This window comes from Cervus canadensis, chromosome 11 (genome assembly GCF_019320065.1).
Source record: "Cervus canadensis isolate Bull #8, Minnesota chromosome 11, ASM1932006v1, whole genome shotgun sequence".
Classification (NCBI taxonomy): domain Eukaryota; kingdom Metazoa; phylum Chordata; class Mammalia; order Artiodactyla; family Cervidae; genus Cervus; species Cervus canadensis.
Genome location: NC_057396.1, coordinates 49,414,975 through 49,441,925, shown reverse-complemented (window position 1 = coordinate 49,441,925; position 26,951 = coordinate 49,414,975). Strand labels below are relative to the sequence as shown.

Genomic DNA, 26,951 nt, shown 5'->3' with positions numbered 1-26,951 from the left:
CATTGCTGCCACTTGCATCCACATTCCACAACAACAGTGAAGGCTACAACAACAAATCACTATAGAGTGCAGGCTACATACCCAATACAGAGCAAAACTGAACGCCAGGTACTGGACGGGCTGGCCCACCACTCCTGCAGTCGGTCTCCAGTAAGGCTTTGCATGTCGTGGATTTCTCACATCCTGTGGCTCCACACAGAGCAGAGCAGGGAACTCATGATAGACCACAGGGAGTGTACAAATGCACCTTTCAAGACTGAAGCAGCTCCCGGTGGTCCTGGCCAGGTGACATGCACACGAGGGGACCATGTGCTCGTCACCCAGGGTACAGCCTAAAAGTCCTGTTGCAGCCCCTGCCCCCATGGGGCTAGCAGAATTACCCACTGCATGTCGGGTGGCTTTATCTTCCATAGCCAAGTCCAGTCCACCATCTGTCCTTGTGCAATCTCCGTTGGGACTGACAACAGGATATTACCTTGGGTTCCGTAGCCAGGCTTTAAGAGAATATCTGTTGTTGCCACCTGCAGTTGCATCTGCGCAGCAGCACGATGCAGAAGAGCCTCCACAGGGGCGACTCCACCCTTGCATGATTTTTCATTGAGAACCCGTGAACGCCCCCCATAGGCGTCAGGTCCACTCCTTCAAGGAGGGGGGATCAATAGAGAGCTGCAAGCCTTGTTTTAACAAACCATTATATCACTCAATCATACCCGCTGCCTCTGGGTGATCATCAGTCAGTCAATTCAGTTCAGTCACTCAGTCGTGTCCAACTCTTTGCGACCTCATGGACTGCAGCATGCCAGGTTTCCTTGTCCATCACCAACTCCCGGAGCTTGCTCAAACTCATGTCCATCTAGTCGGTGATGCCATCCAACCATTTCATCCTCTGTCATCCCCTTCTCCTGCTTTCAATCTTTCCCAGCATCAGTTCTTTTCCAGTGAGTCAGTTCTTCACATCAGGTGGCCAAAGTATTGCAGCTTTGGCTTTAGCATCAGTCCTTCCAATGAATATTCAGGACTGATTTCCTCTAGGATTGACTGGTTTGATCTCCTTGCAGCCCAAGGGACTCTCAAGAGTCTTCTCCAAAACCACATCTCAAAAGCATCAATTCTTCAGCGCACAACTTTTTCTTTATAGTCCAACTCTCACATCCATACATGACTACGGGAAAAACCATAGCTTTGACTAGATGGACCTTTGCCTGTGGGTGATAGGGAACATGAAATACCCATTGAATTCCCAGTCTCTGTACCCAGTCCTGGACTTCCTTTCTGGTGAAATGGGTACCCTGATCATTCTCTATAATTAGAGGATGGCCATACATGGCTGTCACGTAGTCAAGCACCTTAAGAGTACAGTGTTAGTCAGCAGCCTTGCATGACCAGACAAACAGAAAACCTGTAGCTGTATCTACAGCTGTTAAACGTGAAGCCGGCATTCTCTGAAAGTGGCAGAGGCCCTACAAAGTCCACTTGCCACTGAGTCAAAGGAACTCTCCCCCTCACCACCTGTCCAATGGAGGCTGCCAGCCTGTGGGGGTGAAAAGCTAGCTTCCCGGGCACATGTGGGACAATCATGGCAGGCACCTGCTATTTCTCTCCAAGAAATAGGAAGATCCCACCCTTTGGCAATTGCTCACATGGTTTTTGTCCCTGCATGATGTAGGCGTCAGTGTAGCCAAGCCATCACCTCATTAGGTTACACTTTTTAAAATCTGAGGATACAACCTTTACAGTACACTGTCTACATCATGGTACACAGCCTTTATAGTACCCAGTATATATCATAGGACACAGCTTTTTACATCTGCAAAAGAATCAGAGATTAGTAGCACATCATCAATATAATGAAACAGTTTCATTGATTCAGGGCAGTTCCATATTTCTAAATCACTTGCAACCAGCCCATGACAGATTGTTGGGCTATGCAGATATCCTTGGGGAAGGACCTGGAATGTTCACTGACACCCTTCCCACGTGAATGCAAACTGGTCTTGACTCTCAGCAGCTATAGCTATTGGAGAAAAAAGCATTAGCTAAGTCCACCACATAGTGATAAGTGCCCAGCACTGTAGTTAACTGGTCCATCAAGTCGTGGATCGATGGCACAGCAGTATGCATAGGCGGTACCACTTTATTCAGTTCCCTGTAGTCCACAGTCATCCACCAAGAGCCACTGGGCTTCCCGACGAGCCACACAGGGAGGTGAATGGGTTCTGTGCAGGACGTACAATGTCCATTTTTGCCAGCTCAGTGATGGTGGAACTTATTTCTTTGTGGCCACCTGATAAGACATTATTGTCTCATAGTCACTGCCCTCCAGGGTGTCAGCAACACCTATGGGGGATGCTTTGCATATCCCCTCATGACTGCTTTTACAACATGCACTCGGAGACGGAATTCTCCCACAGAGATCCGCAACACAAGACCTTTAAAGGCATCTATCCCCAAAACATATTCTGGAACTGGGGACATGTACACAGTGTACACTTGCACAGGAACTCACCCAATTTCCAATGGCAAGGACACAGCCTTTACTTCAATGTTTTGGCCACCATAGCCCTCAATATATGCTCTGTGGCCAGGAAACTTTTCTTGTTTGCCATGTACCAGGCTGCATTCAGCACCAGTGTCAACCATTACTCTTTGTACACTGGTCAGTGACCAGTGAATTGCAAGTTCCACATGGGGTCTCTGGTGCTCCCTTGGGCTCTCTGGGTGTGTGCTTTGGCTTGAGCCCTATTCAGAACAGAACAGGGCATCAGCAGAGACAGCTCCGGTTGGCATAAAGCCCTCTATCTGAACCGCCCGTACCTCATGCTGTGGGCACGTCCCACATGTAGTAAACGCTGCTCCAGTCTCCACTGCTTCCACAGCTCTAGGAGTACACCATTAGGCTGCTTATCAATTTTATTTCTGTCAAGTCCTGCTGCTAGTCAATCAGCCCGCATTTGCACCTGTGTCACCCAGGTGGGGCAGCTCAGCTGCCCTTCGGGGTTTTCACAGTCCTAACCCCTTTAGCCTGCCACCACCCCTTTGTGTTTCTCAAGCTAGCCAGATGGGGTGCCCCACACAGGGTGTAAGTATAGCAGGCAGGGATCCAAAAGAGGTGGGTGGAGCATTGGTTAAACCGGCCTCTCACATACAGCCAGTAAAATGCTCATCATCTGGGCTCTGAGCATTTAGGTTAAACATCACCTGTCTCATGCCCAATTCTCTCACCACTTGGGTTAACTCGGCCTAAGTATGCTATTTACTCACGATATCCAGGAACTCTCCCGCTTTCATCCACATGGTGCAGATGGCAGCATTGATCCATTTCATCAGACTGTGTGTTAGATGAGGTGCACCCTGCATGAGTTGCCTGACATTCTGTCATCTCGTAGTCTGAGACACCATAGTCCCCAAGGTCATGCAGCTCGTGTTCTAGCATCAGTACCTGTTGCTCTAGTTCCTGTGCACATCTCTGCAGCTTGCACACTTGCGCAGCATCACAGAGAGCCAAACACAGCCAATAAAATCCACCCCATAGTGTCAGCGGTAGTGTGCACCACTTTATCCAGCAAGCAAAAGTTTGACGCTTGTAACGCCTTTACAATACTCTTTGTGCACTCGTGCAGCATCATGGAAAGCATTCTCCATGTTCACCTTCAAGGCAGTCAACAAAATCCACCCCATGGTGTCAGTGGCCATGCATGCTGCTTTATCCTGCAACCAAGAGCTCACTGCTTGTAAGGCTTTTTCAATACTCTTTGTGCGCTTACGCAGCATCAGGAAGAGCATTCTCCCTGTTCATCTTCAAAGCAGTCAATAAAATCCACCTCATGGTGTTAGCAGCAATACATACATGCTGCTTTGTCTGGCAAGCAAGAGCTCACCACCTAAAATGTCTTTTCAGTATTATCCAGTGACCCATTCACCGCCTCCCAGTCTTCCATTGGGGCCCACGTCGAGAGGACAGTGGCCACCAGATACCACATGCTCTGTGGTGGCCACTGGCTTCCTCCTTCCATTGGAGTCTCAGGCTCCCCTACCTACTGGGTGAAGACATCTTTATTCTCTCTGGGCAGCAGCAGCAACTGCAGGGAGTCTTCAAAAACTACTGATATACTAAGACAGACAAAAGTGGTCCATGGCCAAGTGGGCATGCAGGCCCAGTGCTACCAAGGTCAGCAATATTGCTGTTTACAGAACATAAGGTATGAGGCCGTGAGAGAGTGGGGCAAGAGAGCGTGACTGACACCGTGTTATCAGTTAATGTCCCCCACAGAGTTTTAAGAAAGTCATTACTCTTCTGCTTAAGAGAATCTTCACATAAGGGATGGAAAGCGATTGAAGCCCAAGATTCAGCTGTTTCCTGCTGCCACCACTATGCTGGCCTTTGAAAGCCTGACTTTCCACTTTCAAGGCTTCAGGTAAAATGTCTTAAAAACAATTCTTCAGTGTCAACAATCCAGTGGAAGCGAGGTTGCAATGTTAGATCAGGCTTTAGGGAAGTAACAGCACAAAACATGGCATGAACCTGGCTTGCTGGAATGGCAAAGAAGGTGTTCCTCAGCTCTAGCCTGAGAGCCACTTAATGGCACCTCCCTGAATCCAGGGTTCACTTTAATTTGAGCTACCAGGGATCATTCTCTGGATCACTTATATGCCATGAAATCTCAACCAAAGGCATAAGGTCAGGAAAGGCATGAGTGTCTTATCCTGCCTAAGCCCCCTCTTTGCATTCCCAATTTTGGAGAATCTCTATTTCTCTAAGTAATTGAAACTGGAATGGTCATTAATTCATTCATTCAATGAGTATTTATTGAGTACCTACTATGCTGGGGATGTAATGATATAATGAACAAATGAGCATGGTACCTTCCCCTCAAAGCTCATATCTGTCCATAGGACTTGGCCTTTACATGGAGTCAATGGCCTAGAACCATCATTCAGCTTCAGTAATAGGAACGTGAGCTTTTAAGCCAGGCACATAGATGGGTGGGTGCTGCTGCTTCCTGATCATTTTCCAATGTCTTGACCCCAAAGAAATCTGGATCTGAGACCCCTGAGTAGACGGAGTTAAAGAGAGTGGCAACGGGAAACAGTAAGGAGGACCTCTGCCTTATGGCCACAAACAGTGGGACCAGCAAGGGAAGAACATGACAGTTCAGACTGATACAGGATCGGATTGCTGTCTGACTGATGGGTACTACATGAACAGTAGCACTCAGTTCAGTTCAGTTCAGTCCACTCAGTCGTGTCCAACTCTTTGCAACCCCATGGACTGCAGCAGGCAAGGCTTCCCTATCACCAACACCCGGAGCTCGCTCAAACTCATGTCCATCGAGTCGGTGATGCCATGCCACCATCTCATCCTCTGTCCTTCCCTTCTCCTCCTGCCTTCAATCTTTCCTAGCATCAGGGTCTTTTCCAGTGAGTCAGATCTTCTCATCAAGTGGCCAAAGTGTTGGAGTTTCAGCTTCAGCATCAGTCCTTCCAATGAATATTCAGGACTGATCTCCTTTAGGATTGACTGGTTGGATCTCCTTGCAGTCCAAGGGACTCTCAAGAGTCTTCTCCAACACCACAGTTCAAAAACATCAATTCTTTGGCACTCAGCTTCCTTTATAATCCAACTCTCATATCCATACATGACTACTGGGAAAACCATAGCCTTGACTAGACGGACCTTTGTTGCCAAAGTAATGTCTCTGCTTTTTAATACGCTGTCTAGGTTTGACATAGCTTTTCTTCTAAGGAGCAAATGTCTTTTAATTTCGTGGCTGCAGTCACCATCTGCATTTTGGAGCCCCCAAAATTAGTCTGTCACTGTTTCCATTGTTTCCCCATCTATTTACCATGAAGTGATAGGACTGTATGCCATGATCTTAGTTTTCTGAATGTTGAGTTTTAAGCCAACTTTTTCACTCTCCTCTTTCACTTTCATCAACAGGCTCTTCAGTTCTTTGCTTTCTGCCATAAGGGTGGTGTCATCTGCGTATCTGAGGTTTTTGATACATCTCCTGGCAATCTTGATTCCAGCTTGTGCTTCACCCAGCCTGGCATTTTGCATAATGTACTCTGCATATAAGTTAAATAAGCAGGGTGACAATATACAGCCTTGATGTACTCCTTTCCCAATTTAGAACCAGTCTGTTATTCCATGTCTAGTTCTAACTGTTGCTTCTTGACCTGCATACAGATTTCTCAGGAGGCAGGTCAGGTGGTCTGGTATTCCCATCTCTTGAAGAACTTTCCACAGTTTGTTGTGATCCATGCAGTCAAAGGCTTTGATGTAGCCAATAAAGCAGAAGTAGATGTTTTTCTAGAACTCTCTTGCTTTTTCTATGATCCAACAGATGTTGGCAATCTGATCTCTCGTTCCTCTGCCTTTTCTAAATCCAGCTTGAACATGTGGAAGTTCATGGTTCACATACTGTTGAAGCGTGGCTTGGAGAATTTTGAGCATTACTTTGCTAGTGTGTGAGATGAGTGTAATCGTGCAGTGACACTGACAGTCTCAGTTCCCCACAACCATGGAGCTGGTGAGAGTGTGAGTATGAAATAGATAAGTAATAGATGAAGAGCTAAGTACTATAACACAGTGCTACTTAGGTGAAGAAATTATACTCAAGCTAACTTCCCAGGTTATTCAGTCTTTACAAGGCTCAGTTGCCCTGCCTGTGGTAGGAGACAATGTCTTGCCTCCCTGGTTGTTGTGAGGATGAGAGACCATGTATGGAGGTCCAACAACATTGTGCAATGAGCTCACACCTGGCACTGGTACAGCCCCAGGGACTGGCCCACAGCAGGGAAAGGCAGAGGCAGCATTGCTATCTCCAACTTGTGGCTCAATCAGAGACCTACCCATAGGCCCCTGACCTCACTCGGCACTAAGTCAGCTTCACCTGCTATCAAGTTCTATGTTTAGTCATCAAGGGAACATATGCTCTCATTTCTGATTCTATTCCTAGTTGATGACAAGAAAATCTATGTTTAGGATGACTCTGGGTCTTGGAAGGCAGCTGCTCTGAAAGTTGAGTGTACTGGAAAGTAATTTCCAGCTAGATCCAGGCTCCCAAGGAGAGAAACAAATGCACTTCTCCTGGTTGAAATAGAAGACCTTTGGTTTGAGAGGCCACTCTAGACATCTTGTTACTACAGGGATCATGACCACCAGGCTCTCACTAGCTGCTTAATGCTCACCATGTTCCAGGGGCTTAAGAGGCACCATCTCTGCCTCACATTAACCTACAAGGTTAGCATCACCCACTGTTCTGCCTCTTATTTGCCATATGACAGCAATATTGGTTTAGAATCAGGTCTGAGTTCACCACTTACAGGTGTGAGACATTGGACTGTATCATGTAATTGTTGAATTAAGTGAAAATGTATGTGTAACTCAAAACACATAGTAGGTACTTTGTGTTACTCCCCTCTCATCTTTCCTCTACTGTGCTATGCCTAATCCTATGGTGGGCACAGAGACCAGCAATGACTCAGACCAAGTCCCTTCCTACTTGAAGTTGAGATTTCCCTCTTCTCTATACAGACTGGGACATTCCTAACTAATGGAGCAAAGGTCTAGGGAAAAGGCAGAAGGTTGGACAAAATTATGAGGCCTGTGGTTTGCTAAGGATGTGATGGTGATGAGGCAAAGTGGCCATCCAGCCTTAGAGTGCCCTCCTCAGTGGGCCCTGCCTTCCTCCCCTCCCTTCCATCCATCACCCTCATTTTCAGCATTCTACTGTCCAGTGTTACCAATGAAGAACAATGGAAAAAACATTCTCTCTTATTTACAGGAAATTGTACCATTTTCCCAAACCCTTTTGAGGATTCACTATCTCATCAGATCCGCACAACTCTCTAGTGAGTGGCAGGGCTAGGAGCATGCTCCTGCTGTAGCTGAATATAAGGGTCCCAGAGAGGGCCTGTGGCTGACACCAAAACACCCATTAAGTCAGTGTCATCTCAAAGACCCTGAACTCCAGACTCCTCCTAGTCCAGTCTTTTCTCTACTTATTCCAAAGTCTGAGTAAGGTACCCTTTCAGTAATACTGTTGATCAAACTTTAGCAGACTATATTGGAAGTTAATTTCTCATGGCTTATAGTTCTGCTCCAGGGAGTGACTAACAGGTTGTGGTACCAATTAATCAAATTTTCTGTGAGTATGGGTAGGTAGTCTTTCGCTTGCAAGCTGTATACATCTAACCCTAACTAACTTGAAAAATAAAATAAAAATCAAACAACTTTTGGGGGTTATAGGTTCCTATAACAGGAAGGACCCTAGTGGATATCATCAGGACTATTGCTGCCTGGCTTCGATTCTTTTAGTCATCTGCCATACTGTCCACTGGCCAAGACGGAGAAGGTGACTGTCTGTTTCCAAGCCTCCAACCTCCCAGTTCAGTGCTTCCAGGAAAAAGAGCTTATCTGAAATGGTATTTGTTTTCCTTTGGATCTGCTATTTATTATTAAATCCCTAGGAAAGTAGGGGGGAAAAATCTTATAGTAACTAAAACTCTAGAGAGGTTTGAAAGTTAAAATTTCCAAAAGGTGTAATAACAATATGGAACAAAATTAAAACCATGGCATCAGCTCTTTTGTGCTGTTTTGGTATAAGGATATGTTTTATACTGTTTGGATTTATGCTTTATCTACTATTTGAAATATCCAAAAAGGATCAGCTAAACTAAATTTGTAACTGGCATTTATGTTTAAGCCAGTTTAATCAAATTTGCCATTGTTTAAATATTCAAGAGGTTTTCAATGTTTTACTGAACATGAGTTTAATAAATTGAGCACTAGTCTACACAGTAGTGCACATTCCTCTCAAGCCCAGAGGTCCTTCAGACATTAAGCAATCCAACAGAACACACAAAAATAAAACAGATCACCAGATTTTTCAAATGATTATATAAACAATTTTTGTAAAACAATTTTAAGAATTAGAAGTTCTCTGAACTTCATTTATTCTTTCATCTTTATATGACTATATGATGAAAGGCCCATTTAAAAGTTTTCCAACCGTCAATTTAAGAAAGCAGATTGACATACAGAAATATCTGGTGAAATTCAGCCAGTGCAATGACCATTTCACAGGAACAAACAGTCAAGTAAAAATCATAAGTTAAAGCTGTCACCCCACTTCACTAAATATCTGTGGCCTCTCCAGGGACAATTTGAGAATAACCTCAAGGTTACTTTCAAAATAGAAAAAGATGTGTAATTACAGCATGGGGCTGGTGTCAGACAGGGCTGATTTGATACACCCCAGTTCCTATAATAGCTGGCATGTAATATACAACCAAACAATTATATTAATCTCTGCCTTGCTTCCCTCAGTAGGTAACTATGTTCAAAGGACAATGTATAAAAGTGCAAAGGATTATTATTAGTAAGGGGATTTCTGAAAGTAAAAGTTCTTACAGAATGCAAGAAAAGTGCCTCAAATCCAGTGTTTGAGAGAAGATGGCAACAAACTAGATAGATGTATTAAGATGATAATCACCTTAAAACAACAATAGTCAAAAACAGTAGCCATCAGAATTAAGCTCTTTATTCATCTTCCTTGTTTCAAAGAGTCGTGGCAGTTCTTAGAGTACAGAGAGCATTCCCGGCATGTGGTAACACAGAGCAAGGCACACTGGAACATACTGAGCCCCAGCGTCTCCCTGGAGGAGTGACAGTTATAGAAAATCCAATCAGGGACAGAGGGAAATGCCAGTGAAATAAGAACCCCAAGTCAAGGCTTGGCTTTAGACTTGGGCTGGGATGCTGTGACATCCAGGTATGAACATGCTCAAGCCAGAGAGCAGCTCATTCCAAGGGCGGGCTGTGACTGGCCTGGATGCAGCCCTACAGAGAAGATTCATTTAGGGTATGTGTTTAACAGGCTGAGCACATCAGCCACAGAAAGACACAACATGCTCCTCCCATGGGGAAACATGCCCTGGCCTCTCAATTAGCTCCAGAAGGCCAAGAGTCTGACTCCTTTGTTCATTCAGCACAACTTTACTGCTGCCTATTCTGTGCCAGGCCCTGTGCTGGGTGCAGAGGACAAAGCGAGGAATCAGACACAGTCTTTACCATCAGGGAATTCAGAATACGCTAGCAATATCACAAAATAAGTCATGATTCAAGGTAAAAAGGATGCAGAAAGGAAGCAGACAGACTTGGTCCTCAAAGAGTTTACAGCCTAGTGGAGGCCTATGGGCAGCCTGTGCTAAGGACCAAAGAAAAGCACATGCCATATGCTCTGGCAGCGCAGGAAGGATGACATGATAGATACTGGATGATACAGTAGGGAAAACTCACAGCTTCTTAGAGAAGACTGAACAGCCTCAGTTGGCCAAAGTGGAAGGAATGGATCCTACTGCCTTGGGCGGGGTGCTGTGCAGCTGTGGGCCGACCTCCAAGCATCCCTCGGGCTACCCAACAGGGAGGGTGCAAGGTCGCTAATCTGTGGATGTGGCTGCATGATATTCTGTGGATATATGAGGGGAGACTGGTGACCAGGAGAAACAGATCCAAATAAGGGCCCAAGGTAAAGGTTAGGGCTTCCCCTGTAGCTGAGACAGTCAACAATCTGCTTGCAAGGCAGGAGACCTGGGTTAGATCCCTGGGTCGGAAAGATCCCCTGGAGAAGGGAATGGCAACCCACTCCAGTATTCCTACCTGGAGAATTCCATGGACAGGGGAGCCTTGTAGGTTATAGTCTATGGGGTCACGGAGTCGAACATGACTGAGCGACTAACACACACACACACAAGGTAAAGGTTAGGAGCTTAGAGTGAATGAACCAGGAGGCAGGGAGCATGAGCAGGACCGGCAGGCTGAGTAAGTGGGAGGCTGGCCTGGGTGTACACCAGCAGACGGAGGGGCCTACTGTGCCTTCCTGCAGTCCCAGCGGTGAGTCATCTGTGCTCGACGGGGAGGGCCTCTCAGCTCACAGACCACAGCCTAGCCGGTCCTCTCTTCCTGGCACCTAGTCTGCTTTTCTCTTTTCTTCACAGCTGCCTTCACCTGCTCTATCTTTCCCATTCTCCCAACCCAACTGTGGCTGAAACAGGTTCAGTTAGGAGTCAGGTATCAAGGTATAGGTCCCAGGGCCCTGAAGACCTTGGGTAACCGACACTACAGCTGTTTTGGATGGTAACCTGGCACAGAGACAAGCTTCAATTTACGTTGGGTTGGAACTTGTCTGTAGCTCAACCTGTGCAGGCCTCCTTCCCTCCCACACATTTTGTGGAACAGCTCTGGCCTGTGGTCATTTCTTCTTAACAGCAGCCAGCAGCCACCAACTACACCCTCTCTCCAGCCTGGGCTTCCTGTGCGTACCCCTTTCTCTCCCTTCCTAAAGGTGTCAGGACTCCTCCCTGCTGTGCTTTTCCTTCACAGCTGCCATCAGCCCTCTGTTCTGCTCTCTGATCCTCACTGTGGATTACCCGTGTCCAACCCTCTTTTCCTGCTATTATTGAAATATGTACAGACCCCCTTCACCTATTAAGAATTTCATTGCTAGTCACCGAGGAGAAGCAAACCTGAAGCGGAGGGGAAGGAGAAAGGGGAGGGCACTTTAAAGATGGATGAGACTTCTCACGAGAACTGAGCATCTGTGGTCCACCCTGGCATGTGACTGAGCTCCCTTCCTTGACTCCCTTCTTGGATGGTCCCAAGGAAGTCCTTGTATTCTCATTTTCTCCGTCCTTTAACTCTCGTTTTAGAACCCAGCCATCTTCTCTGTCAATCTGGGGTGTAGTGCTCAGGAAAGCTTTGCTGAACACGGAGTTTCTAGTCGGGAGGGGCTGCTGCCCTTTCAGTCCTTCCCTCCCCGGGTCCTCCCTGTGCCACCAACGCTGCCCACTCTGAAATCGCAGCCCCTGCCACTTGCCAAAGCGACCGAGGTCTTCTCTGACCTCATACAGAGGTCAGCTTCATACAGAGAAGAGAGGAGTATTCATTAGTTCAACCAACAACTGAAGGTCCTACACGCCAGGCTAAATGTAAACACCCTTTAGTAGGCAGTGAGGAGCCACAAGCAATTTTCAAGCAGGGACTGGCAATTAGAAAGGACCTCACATTATACACAGGTACTCAATTATGGAAGTATTTAGATAAATGTACAAATGAGTAAGTGAATGATCATAACTGTGTATTAACTTCAGTAAATACATGAGAGGTTAAGGGGATTTTTAAAAGCCCCACTAAGCCCTGGGCTTAAGCCATATGCTAAAGTAGGTGAAGTTAATCTCTACTTTCATCCTATAGGACTCTCTGCCATCTGACTGGTACAACTGCATCCCCCAACTTTCTAGGCTGTGTTCCATGATGAAGACTTACTCTCCAGGGTCATTACTCAGCACCAAATATATTTACCTGCTGCCTGTTTAAGGCATTATCCTCCCAAAATAGTGACAAAAAAGGTATCTCTCATGATAAGAGTATCTGTCACAGTAACAGGCTTATGGGGGGAAATGATCTAAAATAACAGCAACCATCTGCTATCATCTGAGAACCAGCAATGGCAAAGTTTGTCCCAAATCTATTAGATAAAGAAGCATCTCTACTTCACTAATAGTAGAGATGGTCCAAATTTCAGTAGGTCCAAACAAATATGCTTGATTCAGAGGTTTGTGAATCCAGAGACCTTCTGAATGGTGACAACCGTCTCCATTAAAAGAGAAGGCTGAGTGAAGACAACATTTTGAGAAAAACAAACAGCAGTTTGGACAAGTTCTGGGGCAGATGACTCCAGGCACAATTAAGAGACAATTAAAATAATGTCATCAGCAGCTACTATCACTCCCATTAGAGCCTAACATCTATAAACTATCCCCCAGCTACATTTATTTTCTTGAATTTTATCCCTCTTCTAGCCCCCTAAACTGTGAACTCCTTGACAGCAGAGATAGCGGGAAGTTTTGTCCAATGCTTTGAAGTCCTAACCCATGTTTATTTCTCATCAAGAACTACCCTAATAAATGAACTTCAAGTTCATCTCTCATAGGAGTCATGCCATCAGAAACATTAAGTACCATTATTGAAGATCACTGACATTGAACATCTCATTTTCTCCTTCAGAGGTAATGCTTTCTGGACAAGGAAGGAAAGGTTGAGCAGAGGTGCAAAGCTGGAGAAGGTAAGTGACCTATAATTCTGCTGCTTGGCCCGATTCCTCTAGAACAGTGAGTCTGTAGAGCTTTGCACATGACCAGAAGGATGTAAGCACTTTTGTTATTAAAAACAAGACAGTCCACCCACATCCTCCTTTGTGCCATGACACCTGCTTGTAACCTCATACTTGGATGAGTGGCAAGTCATTTGAAAAGCTGAGCCTGATGACTTTCATGTTGAGATAGTCCTATATACAGCCAGGACTTGCTGATCAGGGAGCATGCAGGCACACTGCCTTTCCTAGGGATGGGAAGAAGAGAAATCACAGACCCGACCCTCTCATTTTACAGATGGAGACCTGAGGCCCAGAGAGTACAGGTGACATGTCCAAGGTCCCCAAGCAAGCCAGTGGAAGAGCCAAGATGACATCATAGTCTCTCAACTCACTGTTCAGTGCTCTTTCGAATGCAGTAGCTATGGCAAGATGTTCATTTTGCTCTTTGGAGAATGAGCAGTGAAAACAGGTAGGGAACAGAATATTAGGCATTTTGTTTCTCTGCAGACTTCAGTAACCTCTGTTATCCTGGCCTCCACTGTCCTGGCTGCGATTGCCTTCTATAGTAGCCTTCTATGCAAAGTTGGGTCCTAAGCCAATTAGTTGTTACTTGGCTCAGAGTTCCTACCAGGGGTGGAGCAGTCCCCTTGCACGTGACTCAGGATTTCTTGGTCTGTAAACAGGCGGAAGGCGATCTGCTCACACTCCCACTTGGTCCCACATTCAAACAAACACCCAAACAAGCCCTCATTCTCCAGAGCAGCCAAATCAGAGTACCCACAGGGCCCGCAGTGCAAGATCCAGGGGCGGGACCAGCAGGCAGCCTCCAAGGGGTTCTGGTTGAGGTAGATGCCTAGGTCGACCCTGCGTTTCTTACTGGTTGGGTGTGAGTACAAGAGCCATGATTCTGACAGGGTTCCAGTTTCCGGCTGTGGCCACACTGAGCTGCACAGCAGAGGACTCCGCTGAATGGCAGGTGCTTCTTTGCTAGCAAGATCCTGGCATCCACCTGGGATCTCCAGGGGCCGGAAACTCACCACACTGCCTTGGCAGCCATGAGGTGGCTCACAGAGCTGATGGCTCAGGGCTGGTTTCTGAAAGCATTCACCATGGTCAGTGCTGAGGGCCTCTGCCCGGCATCTGTTTGGCGTCCGGGCACTGCAATACAGCACAGGGTGGCCGGTCTTCCCAATCACCTCTGCCACTTCACATTCCACTGTCACCATGGGCTTGATAAGCCTGCCATGTTGCCATGTGGCTCCTAGGTCATCGCTATAGATCATCAGGGAATGAGGCCTAGCTTTATATGGCAGCCGAAAGCAAGAGAACCAGAATGGGATATAGTAGGCGTATGCAGGGATGATGAGCCTCCCCGACTGCAGCTGGATGCCATGACCTGGGCCTACAGCAAAAGTGGCCCAGTGCGTCACCTCTGGGCCAATGACCTCCTCAGTCAGGTCCCTCACCTCGCTCCATGAATAGCCAGCATCCTGGCTGCATATGAAGCAGAGGCGTGCAGCATTCCTGCCTGACATAATCTGTTGACGCTCGGTGACATGGCCTCGCACACAGATGAAGAACAGGTACACACAGCCACTCTTCCGCTCCCAAACAGGACAGGGGTTCATGGTCCGGTGTCCAGGTAATGTGGCTTTCATCAGGGACTTCACGGGTTCCCACTAGACAAGAGGAAGGGAAAAAGCAGGAGTGAAAGACATGAGGCTCATTAAAAGCATTAGTACTTTTCAGTTCAGTTCAGTTCAGTCGCTTAGTTGTATCCAACTCTTTGCAATCCCACGGACTGCAGCATGCCAGGCTTCCCTGTCCATCACCAATTCACAGACCTTGCTTAAACTCATGTCTATCAAGTCAGTGATGCCATCCAACCATTGCATCCTCTGTTGCCCCCTCCTCCTGTCTTCAACCTTTCCCAGCACCAGGGTCTTTTCCAATGAGTCAGATCTTCGCATCAGGTGGCCAAAGTATTGGAGCTTCAGCTTTAGCATCACTCCTTCCAATGAATATTCAAGACTGATTTCCTTTAGAATTGATTAGCTTGATCTCCTTGCAGTCCAAGGGACTCTCAAGAGTCTTATCTGATACCTTAGTTCAAAAGCATCAGTTCTTCACTGCTCAACCTTCTTTACGGTCCAGCTCTCACATCCATACATGACTACTGGAAAAACCATAACTTTGACAAGATGAACCTTCATTGGCAAAGTAATGTCTCTGCTTTTTAATAGGCTGTCTGTCTTGCTTTGTCATAGCTTTTCTTCTATGCTCCTCTATGCAAGGAGCAAGCATCTCTTAATTTCAAGGCTTCAGTCACCATCCGTAGTGAATCCAAGAAAATAAAGTCTGTCATTGTTTCCATTGTTTTCCACCTATTTGCCATGGAGTGATGGGACCGGAGCCATGATCTTAGTTTTCTCAATGTTAAGCTTGAAGCCAGCTTTTTCCCTCTCCTTTTTCATTTTCATCAAGAGCCTCTTTAGTTCCTCTTCACTTTCTGCCATAAGGGTGGTGTCATCTGCGTATCTGAAGTTACTGATATTTCTCCTGGCAATCCTGATTCCAGCTTCTGCTTCATCCAGCCTGGCATTTCGCATGATGTACTCTGCATATAAGTTAAAAAAGCAGGGTGACAATATACAGCCTTGACCCACTCCTTTTCCTATTTGGAACCAGTCTGTTGTTCCATGTCCAGTTCTAACTGTTGCTTCTTGACCTATATACAGATTTCTCAGGAGGCAGGTCAGGTGGTCTGGAATTCCCATCTCTTGAAGAATTTTCCACAGCTTGTTGTGATCTACACAGTCAAAGGCTTTGGCGTAATCAATAAAGCAGGAGTAGATGTTTTTCCAGCATTCTCTTGCTTTTTTGATGATCCATCGGATGCTGGCAATTTGATCACTGGTTCCTCTGCCTTTTCCAGATCCAGCTTGAACATCTGGAAGTTCATGGTTCATGTACTGTTGATGCCTGGCTTGGAGAATTTTGAGCATTACTTTGCTAGTGTGTGAGATGAGTGCAATTTGTGGTAGTCTGAACATTCCTTAGCATTGCCTTTCTTTGGGATTGGAATGAAAACTGACCTTTTCCAGTCCTGTGGCTCTGCTGAGTTTTCCAAATTTGCTGGCACATTGAGTGCAGCACTTTCACAGCATCGTCAGCTTGAAATAGCTCAGTTGGAATTCCATCACCTCCACTAGCTTTGTTTGTAGCGATGCTTCGTAAGGTCCACTTGATTTTGCATTTCAAGTTGTCTGACTCTAGGTGAGTGATCACACCACCATGGTTATCTGGGTCATGAAGATCTTTTTTGTATAGTTCTTCTGTGTAGTCTTGCCACCTCTTCTTAACATCTGCTTCTGTTAGGTTCATACCATTTCTGTCCTTTATTGTGCCCATCTTTGCATGAAATGTTCCCTTGGTATCTCGAATTTTCTTGAATAGATCTCTAGTCTTTCCCATTCTATTGTTTTCCTCTATTTCTTTGCATTGATCGCTGAGGAAGGCTTTCTTACCTCCCCTTGCTAACTCTGCATTCAAATGAGTATATCTTTCCTTTTCTCCTTTGCCTTTCGCTTCTCCTTTCTCAGCTATTTGTAAGGCCTCCTCAGACAACCATTTTGCTTTTTTGCATTTCTTTTTCTTGGGGATGGTCTCGATCACTGCCTTCTGTACAATGTCACAAACCCCGCCCATAGTTCTTCAGGCACTCTATCAGATCTAATCCCTTGAATCTATTTGTCACTTCCACTGTATAATCATAAGGGGGTTGATTTAGGTCATACCTGAATGGTCTAGTGACTTTCCTTACTTTCTTTAAGTCTGAATTTGGCAATAAGGAGTTCATGATCTGTGCCACAGTCCCATTCTTGCTTTTGCTGACTGTATAGAGCTTCTCCATCTTTGGCTGCAAAGAATATAATCAATCTGACTTCAGTACTGACCATCTGGTGATGTCCAAGTGTAGAGTCATCTCTTTTGTTGTTGGAAGAGGGTGTTTGTTATGACCAGTGTGTTCTCTTCACAAAACTCTGTTAGCCTTTGCCCTGCTTCATTTTGTACTCCAAGGCCAAACTTACCTGTTACTCCAGGTATCTCTTGATTGTATCTCTACTTTTGCATTCCAGTCCCCTATGATGAAAAGGACATCTTTCTTGGGTGTTAGTTCTAGAAGGTCTTGTAGGTCTTCACAGAACCATTCAACTTCAGCTTCTTTGGCATTAGTGGTGGGGGCACAGACTTGGATTACTGTGATATTGAATGGTTTGCCTTGGAAACGAACAGCAATCATGTTGTCATTTTTGAGATTGCGCCCAAGTACTGCATTTCAGGCTCTTTTGTGACTCTGAGGGCTACTCCATTTCCTCGAAAGGATTCTTGTCCACACTGGTAGATGTAACGGACATCTGAATTAAATTTGCCCATTCCAGTCCATTTTAGTTCACTGATTCCTAAAATGTCGATGTTCATTCTTGCCATCTCCTGTTTGACCACTTCCAATTTGACTTGATTCATGGACCTAACATTTCAGGTTCCTATGCAATACTGTTCTTTACAGCATTGGACTTTATTTCCATCACCAGTCACATCCACAACTGGGCACTGTTTTCACTTTGGCTCAGCCTCTTCATTCTTTCTGGAGTTATTTCTCTACTCTTCTCCAATGGCATATTGGGCACCTACTGATGTGGGGAGTTCATCTTTCAGTGTCATATCTTTTTGCCTTTTCATACTGTTCATAGGGTTCCCAAGGCAAGAATACTGAAGTGGTTTGCCGTTCCCTTCTCCAGTGGACCACGTTTTGTCAGAACTCTCCACCATGACCTGTCCATTTTGGGTGGCCCTACATGGCATGGCTCATAGTTTCATTGAGTTAGACAAGGCTGTGATCCATGATATCAGTTTGATTAGTTTTCTGTGATTGTGGTTTTCATTCTGTCTGCCCTCTGATGGATAAGGATTGTCCATTTAGTCAAAGCTATGGTTTTTCCAATAGTCATGTATGGATGTCAGAGTTGGACCATAAAGAAGGCTGAGCACCGAGAAATTGATGCTTTGGAACTGTGGTACTGGAGAAGACACTTGAGAGTCCCTTCGGCAGCAAGGAGATCAAACCAGTCAATCCTAAAGGAAATCAACAAGGAGCTCAAACCAGTCAATCCTAAAGGAAATCAACACTAAATATTCATTGGAAAGACTGATGCTGAAGCTCCAATACTTTGCCCACCTGATGTGAATAGCCAACTCACTGGAAAAGACCCTGATGCTGAGAAAGACTGAAGGCTGGAGGAGAAGGGGGTGACAGAGGATGAGATGAATGGATGTCATCATCAACTCAATGGACATGAGTTTGAGCAAACTCTGGGAGATAGTGAAGGATAGGGAAGCCTGGCATGCTGCAGTCCATGGGGTCTCAAAGAGTTGTACAAGACTGAGTGACTGAACAACAACCACATAACTCAGCAATTCAACTTCTAGGTCTGTACACAAAATAACTGAAAGAACAGTCTTGAAGAGACATTTTTATGCACCTTCTTGTTCAGCATTATTCACAATAACCAAAAGGTGGGAGCAACTCAAGTGGCCACCAGCCGATGAGTGGATAAGATAAAAGGGATGAATGGCTAAACAAACTGGATAAATGAAATAATATACTAACATACAAATTATTCAGCCTTTAAAAAGAAATCCTGACATATTCTACAACATGGATGAACCTTGAGGATACTACCCTGTGAAATAAGTCAATCACAGAAAGACAAAATATTGCATGATTCCACTTATATGAAACATCTAAAGTAAACAAACTCACATAAACAAAGTACAGTATTAATCTCTAGGGGATTGGGGAGGGGGAAATTAGTTGTTCTATAAAGTTGTGGTTATACACTAATGAATAAATTCTAGAGACCTGTTACACAACAATGTAATACAGTTAACAATACCACAATGTATACTTAAAACGGTTATGATGGAGGGATTTCCCTGGTGGTCCAGTGGCCAAGACTCCTAGCTCCCAATGCAGGGGTCCTGGGTTTGATCCCTGGTTAGGGAACTAGATCCCATGTGCCACAACTAGTAGTTCGCATGTTGCAACTAAAGATGCCACCTGCCACAACTAAGACCCTGTGAGGCCAAATTAAAAATGATTATGATGGAAAGTTTTACATTAGGTGCATATTACCATAACTAAAAATGTTTTTAAAAGAACAAAAAAAAATCTGAAAAGGTCTTGACGGTTTTAGCTGACCATCTATTTAACATTTAAGCAGCTACCAAAAAATAAATGCTACTTTACCTTAGGCTGCATTAAAAGGATAACAGATGGGATAGCCACCCCACTGCTGAGCTGGTCAATCCATCCTTGGGGTTATAAGTTCAGTATGAGTATCATACTTTGCAAAAAGACACTGATCTCCCACAACAGGACTGAAATCACAATTTTCAAAGGACCAGAAATCAAATCAAGACTGTGGCCTAAGGAGCTGCTAAAAGAAAGAAAACCTGGAGGGTGTGGATACTGCTTTCAGATACATCAAAGAGCAGTTCTCCACAAAAGGAACTTTATAATGTACAGATGTACTTCCCCATAAGGCATAACAAGACCAACAGGTAATTACAGACAAGTACAGAGGATCTCTAAAGTTGAAACTCCAGTACTTTGGCCACCTCATGCGAAGAGTTGACTCATTGGAAAAGACCCTGATGCTGGGAGGGATTGGGGGCAGGAGGAGAAGGGGACGACAGAGGATGAGATGGCTGGATGGCATCACTGACTCGATGGGCATGAGTTTGAGTAAACTCCGGGAGTTGATGATGGACAGGGAGGCCTGGCATGCTGCGATTCATGGGGTCGCAAAGAGTCGGACACGACTGAGTGACTGAACTGAACTGAACTGACAGAGGATCTCATTTCAAAAAATAAGTTAACAGTTGCCACAGGATTAAATTTCTCATTCGAGGAGTTGTGTAAGTAGATCCTTAATAGAAGATGACTAATGTTGAGTTCCTACTATGGAACTGCTATTATTAATTATATTTCGCAGACAATGAAACAGAGAAGAGTTAAGTATTCACAGTCACAGTCAATATATGATAGGTCTTGCCTGACTCCAAAGCCATGCTCTTAACCACTAAGCTACTAGTAGCAACCAATGGAATACAGAAGATTTCTATATTGGGAAAGAAGCTGGGCTGATACTTCTTCTAATTTTAAGATTCTACAATTAAGTAAATGAGAGAATGAATGTGAATAAAATAAAGTCAAGAGAGAATGAATGTGAATAAAATAAAGTCAAGAGAGAATGAGTTAAAGTGGACACATTTGTGACTGGATATGACTACTGAATAGTGAGGTTATGTAACAGGTATGGTCTGATAAAAAACTTAACTGCCCAACTGTCTGTGGCAAAAAGCAGAGCAACATAACCACAGGCACATCCTGCCCCGGAGGAAACAAAAGAGCTAGAACTCCAAGTTGGGCTGAAGGACACCAGTGATATAAGCAGAGGTTCAACCCTGGGAGGCCATAAGAAAGACACATGATAAAGTGTAAGAGCAGGGAATGGAAATTCCCTAAAGTAAAAAACTTTCCCAAGGGGAAATGTGATTAAAGCATTAAAAGCAGCCAGGGCTTGCTTGTAAGGCCCACCTTCAGCAGAACAGCATTTGCACTAAAACAGCAAAGCAAAGCATCCCTAAGGACATGAAGTTTTAAAGGTGAGATTTCTGAGAGTAGAAAAAGCAGGGCAGGTTAAGCAGATTAAAATACCTCATAAATAATGTATGTATGTTTATGTGTGTATTTATTCAAATTCACTGTCTCACTTGATCCTCACTTCAGCCATCTCTGAGAGATAAGTCAACAATAACAAAAATGGGTTCTAAACTAACCCTGTAGTTCACAGGCCCAAGGGCAGTAAGTATTCTCTCCCCCACTAAGAACACAGTAAAAATGTGCTACCTAGGGACAAGGGCACCAACCCCAGTTCTCTATTTATTAAGTGTGTGCCTAAGGCAAGTCACTTTACTTCTTACAAAATGGGGATAATAATATGTACCTCACATAAAGCATGAAGGAAGATGAGGAAAGGGAAGACGGGGGAGAATACGGATGTTGTTTTCCTCCCCTGCGTCTTTTGCTAGTTGTGGTCCTGAGCAAGCTACCTATCTGTTGGAGCACCAGGATCCCTCATCAGCAAAACTGGACTATCAATGCTTACTGCTTTCAGTGACTTGTGAGAATAAAAGAGAATGTGAATGAAAAGCACACCACATGCTGGCTGAACTGAATACACAAACCATGGACGCCTCTATTCAGAGACTGGGTTTGAAGCTTGCTTTACTACTTTTTTATAGCTGTTTGACCTTGAGCAAATAGCAATCACTCTGAGCCTCGGTTTCCTCATCTGTAAAATGTGACTGACAACAGTTTCTATGTCACAGAGTGGCTGTGAGATTCAATGTGCCCCTGGTAAACAGTAAGTATTCAATAAGGGAAAGCATTGCTTTTACCGCTTTTTTTTCCCCTCCTCAGCTTGGACACAAGGCTTTTCCTGCACTGATGAAAAAGGCACAGACTCTGACATGCTCTGAGCAATGCAGAATATGAGACCCAGGCTCAGATCTAGGATAAGGAGTCACCTGTACTGAGTGCCCAGTCCTCAACCCTCGTCTCAGCACCAGGTGGAGAGCATCCTCATCCTTGCTCGAGGAGCGCTTCTCTGCAAAGGCCAGGAAGGTGCGGGCAGGGGGCACGTAGATCAGGGCTGGGATCCGGTAGGTGACCCCTCTCTTGTTCTCCTGCTGGAACAGAGGGCTGCTGAAGGAGCACGATGTCACTTCTTCCATGACCTCTGCAAGGATAGGAGGGAGCTCAGTGTGTGTCCACATCCAAAGGCTCGGACACAAGTTCTGCTCTATCATTTCATTTCTGGAGGTCACCGGGAGGCAAAGATGTACTCAAACATTTATTTTTTTTATACAAAAGCAACATCACGATCTCAAAAGCACAAAGCAAGCAATATACATTCTTTTTTTTTTTTTTATTAGTTGGAGGCTAATTACTTCACAACATTTCAGTGGGTTTTGTCATACATTGATATGAATCAGCCATAGAGTTACACGTATTCCCCATCCCGGCAATATGCATTCTCATTTAACAAGTCTATACTCCAGGCTCTGTGGGAATCCTGTGTAGCCTGTGTCAGGTGTCTCTCCAGAGAGATTCTGTATGTGCTTCTGCCGAGCATTCAGAGGCATTACCAGCCTGGATGGTTTCTAATAGTCAATTTCCTGGCTTGGAGTTTTTAGGCCATTCAGGTAATATAAATATAAACCCAAATCCATACGAGAGAATGCCTCTGGTTCAGAATTCTCCAGGGAAACTTTTCCCTTCTCTTGGAGCCTACAATAAGAAGCAATCTTCTTTGTCATCTCTGTCAGTAGTAAGATTTCTTTTTCCTACTCCACTTGATCAGAGGATATAGATTTCCAAGGTACCTGGCTTCATGCAGGGATCTCAGTTCCAACCAGAGTCTAACACAGATGGGCCTATAGTGTCATTCACTGTAACAGCAGGTATATTAAAGCCCAAGCTTTGAGGTAAGCGAGACCAGCAAACATCTAGGGCAGCTGAGGTCACGTAAAGGGGCTAACTTCTCCAGTTTTCAGTTTACTCTTGAAATTTTTAGGCCCCTGGGGATTTCTCTTGCTTTCTTGGAAATTCAACTATAAAAGGCTTTGTTATACTTATCCACCATTTTACTGGTTAACTAGCTTGCTATAATGCTGAAAATGGAAATCTCTAGGTACATTTCTCAGGTGTTCAATTTCTCAGAGGCCCAAAAAGGGAAGCCAGACAGATAGAATCAAACTTAGAATTATTTTTTCTCTCACCACTTGTTGTCCAAGCCCTGTCTTCCAAATCATTTGTAAAAATAATCAGGCTGTAAGAATGAGACCCACAAGGCCTTTTTCATTTATTTAATAAATATTTCTGAGTGCCCACTGGAAGTCAGGCCATAAGGTAGGTGCTGAGGAGACAGAAAGGGATCAGAGGTCCCTGCCCACATCCAGGTAAGGGGAACAGACATATATACATTGACAATTACAATATCATGTAGTAACTGCTACTTTAAGAGGTCAACATGAGAGCGTGCAGGAAAACAGAAAAAAAGCAACTGTCCCGATCAAGGCAGCAGTGGAGTTTTGAAAAGCTAGTAAGTCAAGTGATCCCCCGTTTCATATCCTTATGCTCTGGGTCTGGGGCATTCAGTTAGGCACACACCTCACTCCCTCACCTTCTTCAGCTCTGCTCAAACATCATCCAATCAGTGAGGCCTTCCCTGACAACTCCCTTGTCCCTCTCTATCCCCCTTCCCTGCTCTGTTCTCCATGCCACCTATCATCACCCATATGTTACACTTATTTAATATGCCCTACAGAATAGAAGTTCCATAAAGGGCATGTACATGTCTGTTTTATTCACTGCTATGCCTCTACACCTAAAACCCTGCCTGGTAATTCATAGGCTTGACAAATATTTGTTGAATGTTTGAATGAATGGGTGAGTTCGATCTTAAAGGCTGACCAGTGGGTTAGCCAACTGAAGGGTAAAAAGGAGAAGAGGGGAGGGAGTGGATATGAAAAGCCTAAAGATCACAGAGGCACACTGTGAGCTGTAGGGACTCAGAGTAGTTCAGTATGACTACGGTGGAGTGCAAAAGCTGTGAACAAAGATGGCACTGAAGGGGTCAGGCGAGGGCAAATCCTGGGAGGCTTCAATACCTTATTAATGTGTTTATCCCATGGGTAGAGAGCCACTCAACAGGTTTTGGCAGATGAATGCCAAGATCAAGTACACATTTCAGACCACTCTCTCAGGTAGCCTTCTGGACAATGAACTGAAGGGGAAAGTTACACTGCTTTGGGCTATAGGTTCCTAGTGTCAGTCAAGACAAGTTTTGTCATTCACAGCATATGAGTGATTTATTTAGCATGTGAATTCACTCAGCATGTGAATAATTCATTTCACTGGTTTCTAACCTCAAGTGAGAAGACTCATAGCTCACTATCCAAAAGGATGGGGAGGTGGCCTCCTAAGTCCAGAAGAAAAACCTCCCCTCACTCCAATTCTGGGTTCTCGTCTTCCTCACACCATACTTGAGCACACCTCTCCTTAATTCAGGCTCTCCTGCCAGAGGGTTAGGCTGTGTAATGGTCTAGAAAATAAGGTTTGGGCCAAGCCAGGACTACATGAACTTGGGCATGTAATTTAACTGCTAGATCCTCATTTACAAAATTTAGTAGAATGGCTGAAAGAATTGAGGTAAAGTGTAAATGGCTGTTACAGGGCCCATGACACAATATGAGCTCAATATATGACAGCTGTTATTTTTGGACTGTCAATCACTACATATTCTAGTGTTACTCCTTGAAACCTGTGGAAGAGGAGGATGAAGACAACAACCACAATTACAACTACCCTCTTTACAGTATTTAAATCCCTCCGTCCCTCTGGGAGAGATCACATTTTAAACTCTTATAAGGATATGAGTTAATATCAATACTATTAATCATCAGCCAACACAAGATTATTGGTCAACATCAAAACAGAATGTGTTTGGGTGATAAGAATAAAGCACAGAACAAGCACAGGAATGGGCAGGGAGGACCAGGAAAAAAGAAAGGGACAGGGAATGGATACAACACATAAGGAAAAGCACAAGTTCTTACTGTGTGACCTTGCACTAGTCACTTAATCCAGGTTTTGGATTCCTTGCTTATAAAATGTAGATGACAATAATACTTACCTAAGATGACTGAATGAAGAACCACTCAAAAGTGCTTCATTAACTTTAAGGCACTATGTAAATAAAAGTATAAATTCAGATGTCTTCACAATTTCATTTATGGTTTTGCTATCACTGTAACAATTAGAGTCCTTATCACTGTTTACTAATTATGCTGATCATGTTGAAGGCAATGGTAACACATGTGGTGGCTGTGGCATCAATACCCAAACTATTTCACACAAACGATGTGCCAGGAGCTAGGGACAGGGAAAAATCAGATATAGTGTTGGAGAAGACTCTTGAGAGTCCCTTGGACTGCAAGGAGATCCAGTCAATCCTAAAGGAAATCAGTCCTGAATATTCATTGGAAGGGCTGATGCTGAAGCTGAAACTCCAATACTTTGACCACCTGATGTGAAGAACTGACTCACTGGAAAAGACCCTGATGCTGGGAAAGACTGAAGGCGGGAGAAGAAGGGGACGACAGAGGATGAAATGGTTGGATGGTGTCACCGACTTGATGGACGTGAGTTTGACCAAACTCCAGGGGTTGGTGATGGACAGGAAAGCCTTGTCTGCTGCAGTCCATGGGGTCGCAAAGAGTGGGACACAACTGAGCAACTGAACTGACTGGGGTTGTTCATTTCAGCAGAGAACTCAACACTACTAACTACTGCTCCATATAATCACCTTTCAATCAAGATTTCCCTGCTCTCTTATTGGGAAGTATAGTGTAACATGGGCTTTAAGACTGACTTGGCTTTGACACTTACTAGCAAATTCAATTTACTTCTGAGCCTCAGTTTCCTCACTTGCAAGGGAGAAAATGCCACCTATTTCTCAAGCTTGAACAACAATGTAATTCCAGACTCCAATTAATCCAGTACAGCAAGCAGCCCCCAGTGAACCCCAAGGGAGACTTCCCTATTTTATTCACACCTAACAACGAATACTTAAGGAGCTCTCATTATATGTTAGGTCTTTGAAGATCCTATGGTCCAAACTCCTCTCATGGTACACAATAGGATTCTCAGACCCACAGAGGGGAATAAACTCCTCTAAGGCCACTCAGTGAGTCAGTAACAACACCTGGACCAAGGCCCAGGACTCATATAAGTTTTAATTCTGGGCTCTATGAAGCCCGGAGACCCTCTCCAGTAAGAAGAGTTTTCCCAGTCTCAGCTCCCTTCCATATCAAAACAAGTCAGGCTTCAGTCAAATGAAAACAAAAACAGAGCCAGCCAAGAATACCTTCTGGCAGGGTCTGAGAGATTAGCCCACTGGGGTGTCTTTGACCCAATAGACTGGATTTCCTAAACCCAAAGAATGCTGCCGAACCTGTCAGCACGGTCACTGCGCCTCACGTTTTTGTGAGGCCCTCCAATCTTCCAGCCCCACTCACCTGCGCGGAACCCCGGCTCCTCCATCTCTCTCGGGCTGATATGGTCGCTGGGTCAAGCACTCACGTCTCGGACACTGAAGCCCTGGAGAATGATCAAGCCCGGGGAGACGGGGGCAGGAAAGAAACTGCGGACGCGGACACAAACCACGAAAAGCGAAGAAACACAGCGACAGAGACTTCGAGAGTCTGGCGGCGGGGCTGACAGATTCGGGAAGCCGGTAAGAGATGGTAGGAAAACAAATCCAGGAAGTTCGCAAGCCGCAACCCGCGGGCCGTTGGGACCGGCAGTTGGCTGCGGCCTGGAATCAGCTCCGCCCCCTCGGGGCCGGCGCAGCCGAGGCCCCGCCCCTCTCCTTCTCACGCCGAGTCCCTTAGCGGTCCAATCTGGTTCATTCCTCCTCTTTCTGGCCCCCAGTTCCGGCCCAGCGGCGGCTTGGAACTTGCCCCTCCCTCTCTTAGCACCCGACACCACCCTCCTCAACTCAGGCCCAAGTTCAGTCTCCAACTGACACACAGCTCCCTGGCTGGGACCCTCACCCTTCCACTCCGCCCACCTCCGTCTTCCGTCCCTTTTCCCCACGCCAT

At 45.1% G+C, this 26,951-nt stretch overlaps 1 protein-coding gene across 1 annotated transcript; it reads right to left on the bottom strand.

Moving 5' to 3' along the window:
- Positions 1 to 9,529: 9,529 nt before the first annotated feature.
- On the bottom strand, positions 9,530 to 26,917 carry NEU3 (neuraminidase 3). Its single transcript, XM_043481871.1, has 3 exons — positions 26,367 to 26,917; positions 21,813 to 22,024; positions 9,530 to 14,836 (listed from the first exon to the last, which is right to left on the bottom strand). The coding sequence occupies exons 1-3, from the start codon at positions 26,389 to 26,391 to the stop codon at positions 13,757 to 13,759; spliced, it is 1,317 nt and encodes a 438-aa protein (XP_043337806.1). The 5' UTR covers positions 26,392 to 26,917; the 3' UTR covers positions 9,530 to 13,756.
- Positions 26,918 to 26,951: the final 34 nt, after the last annotated feature.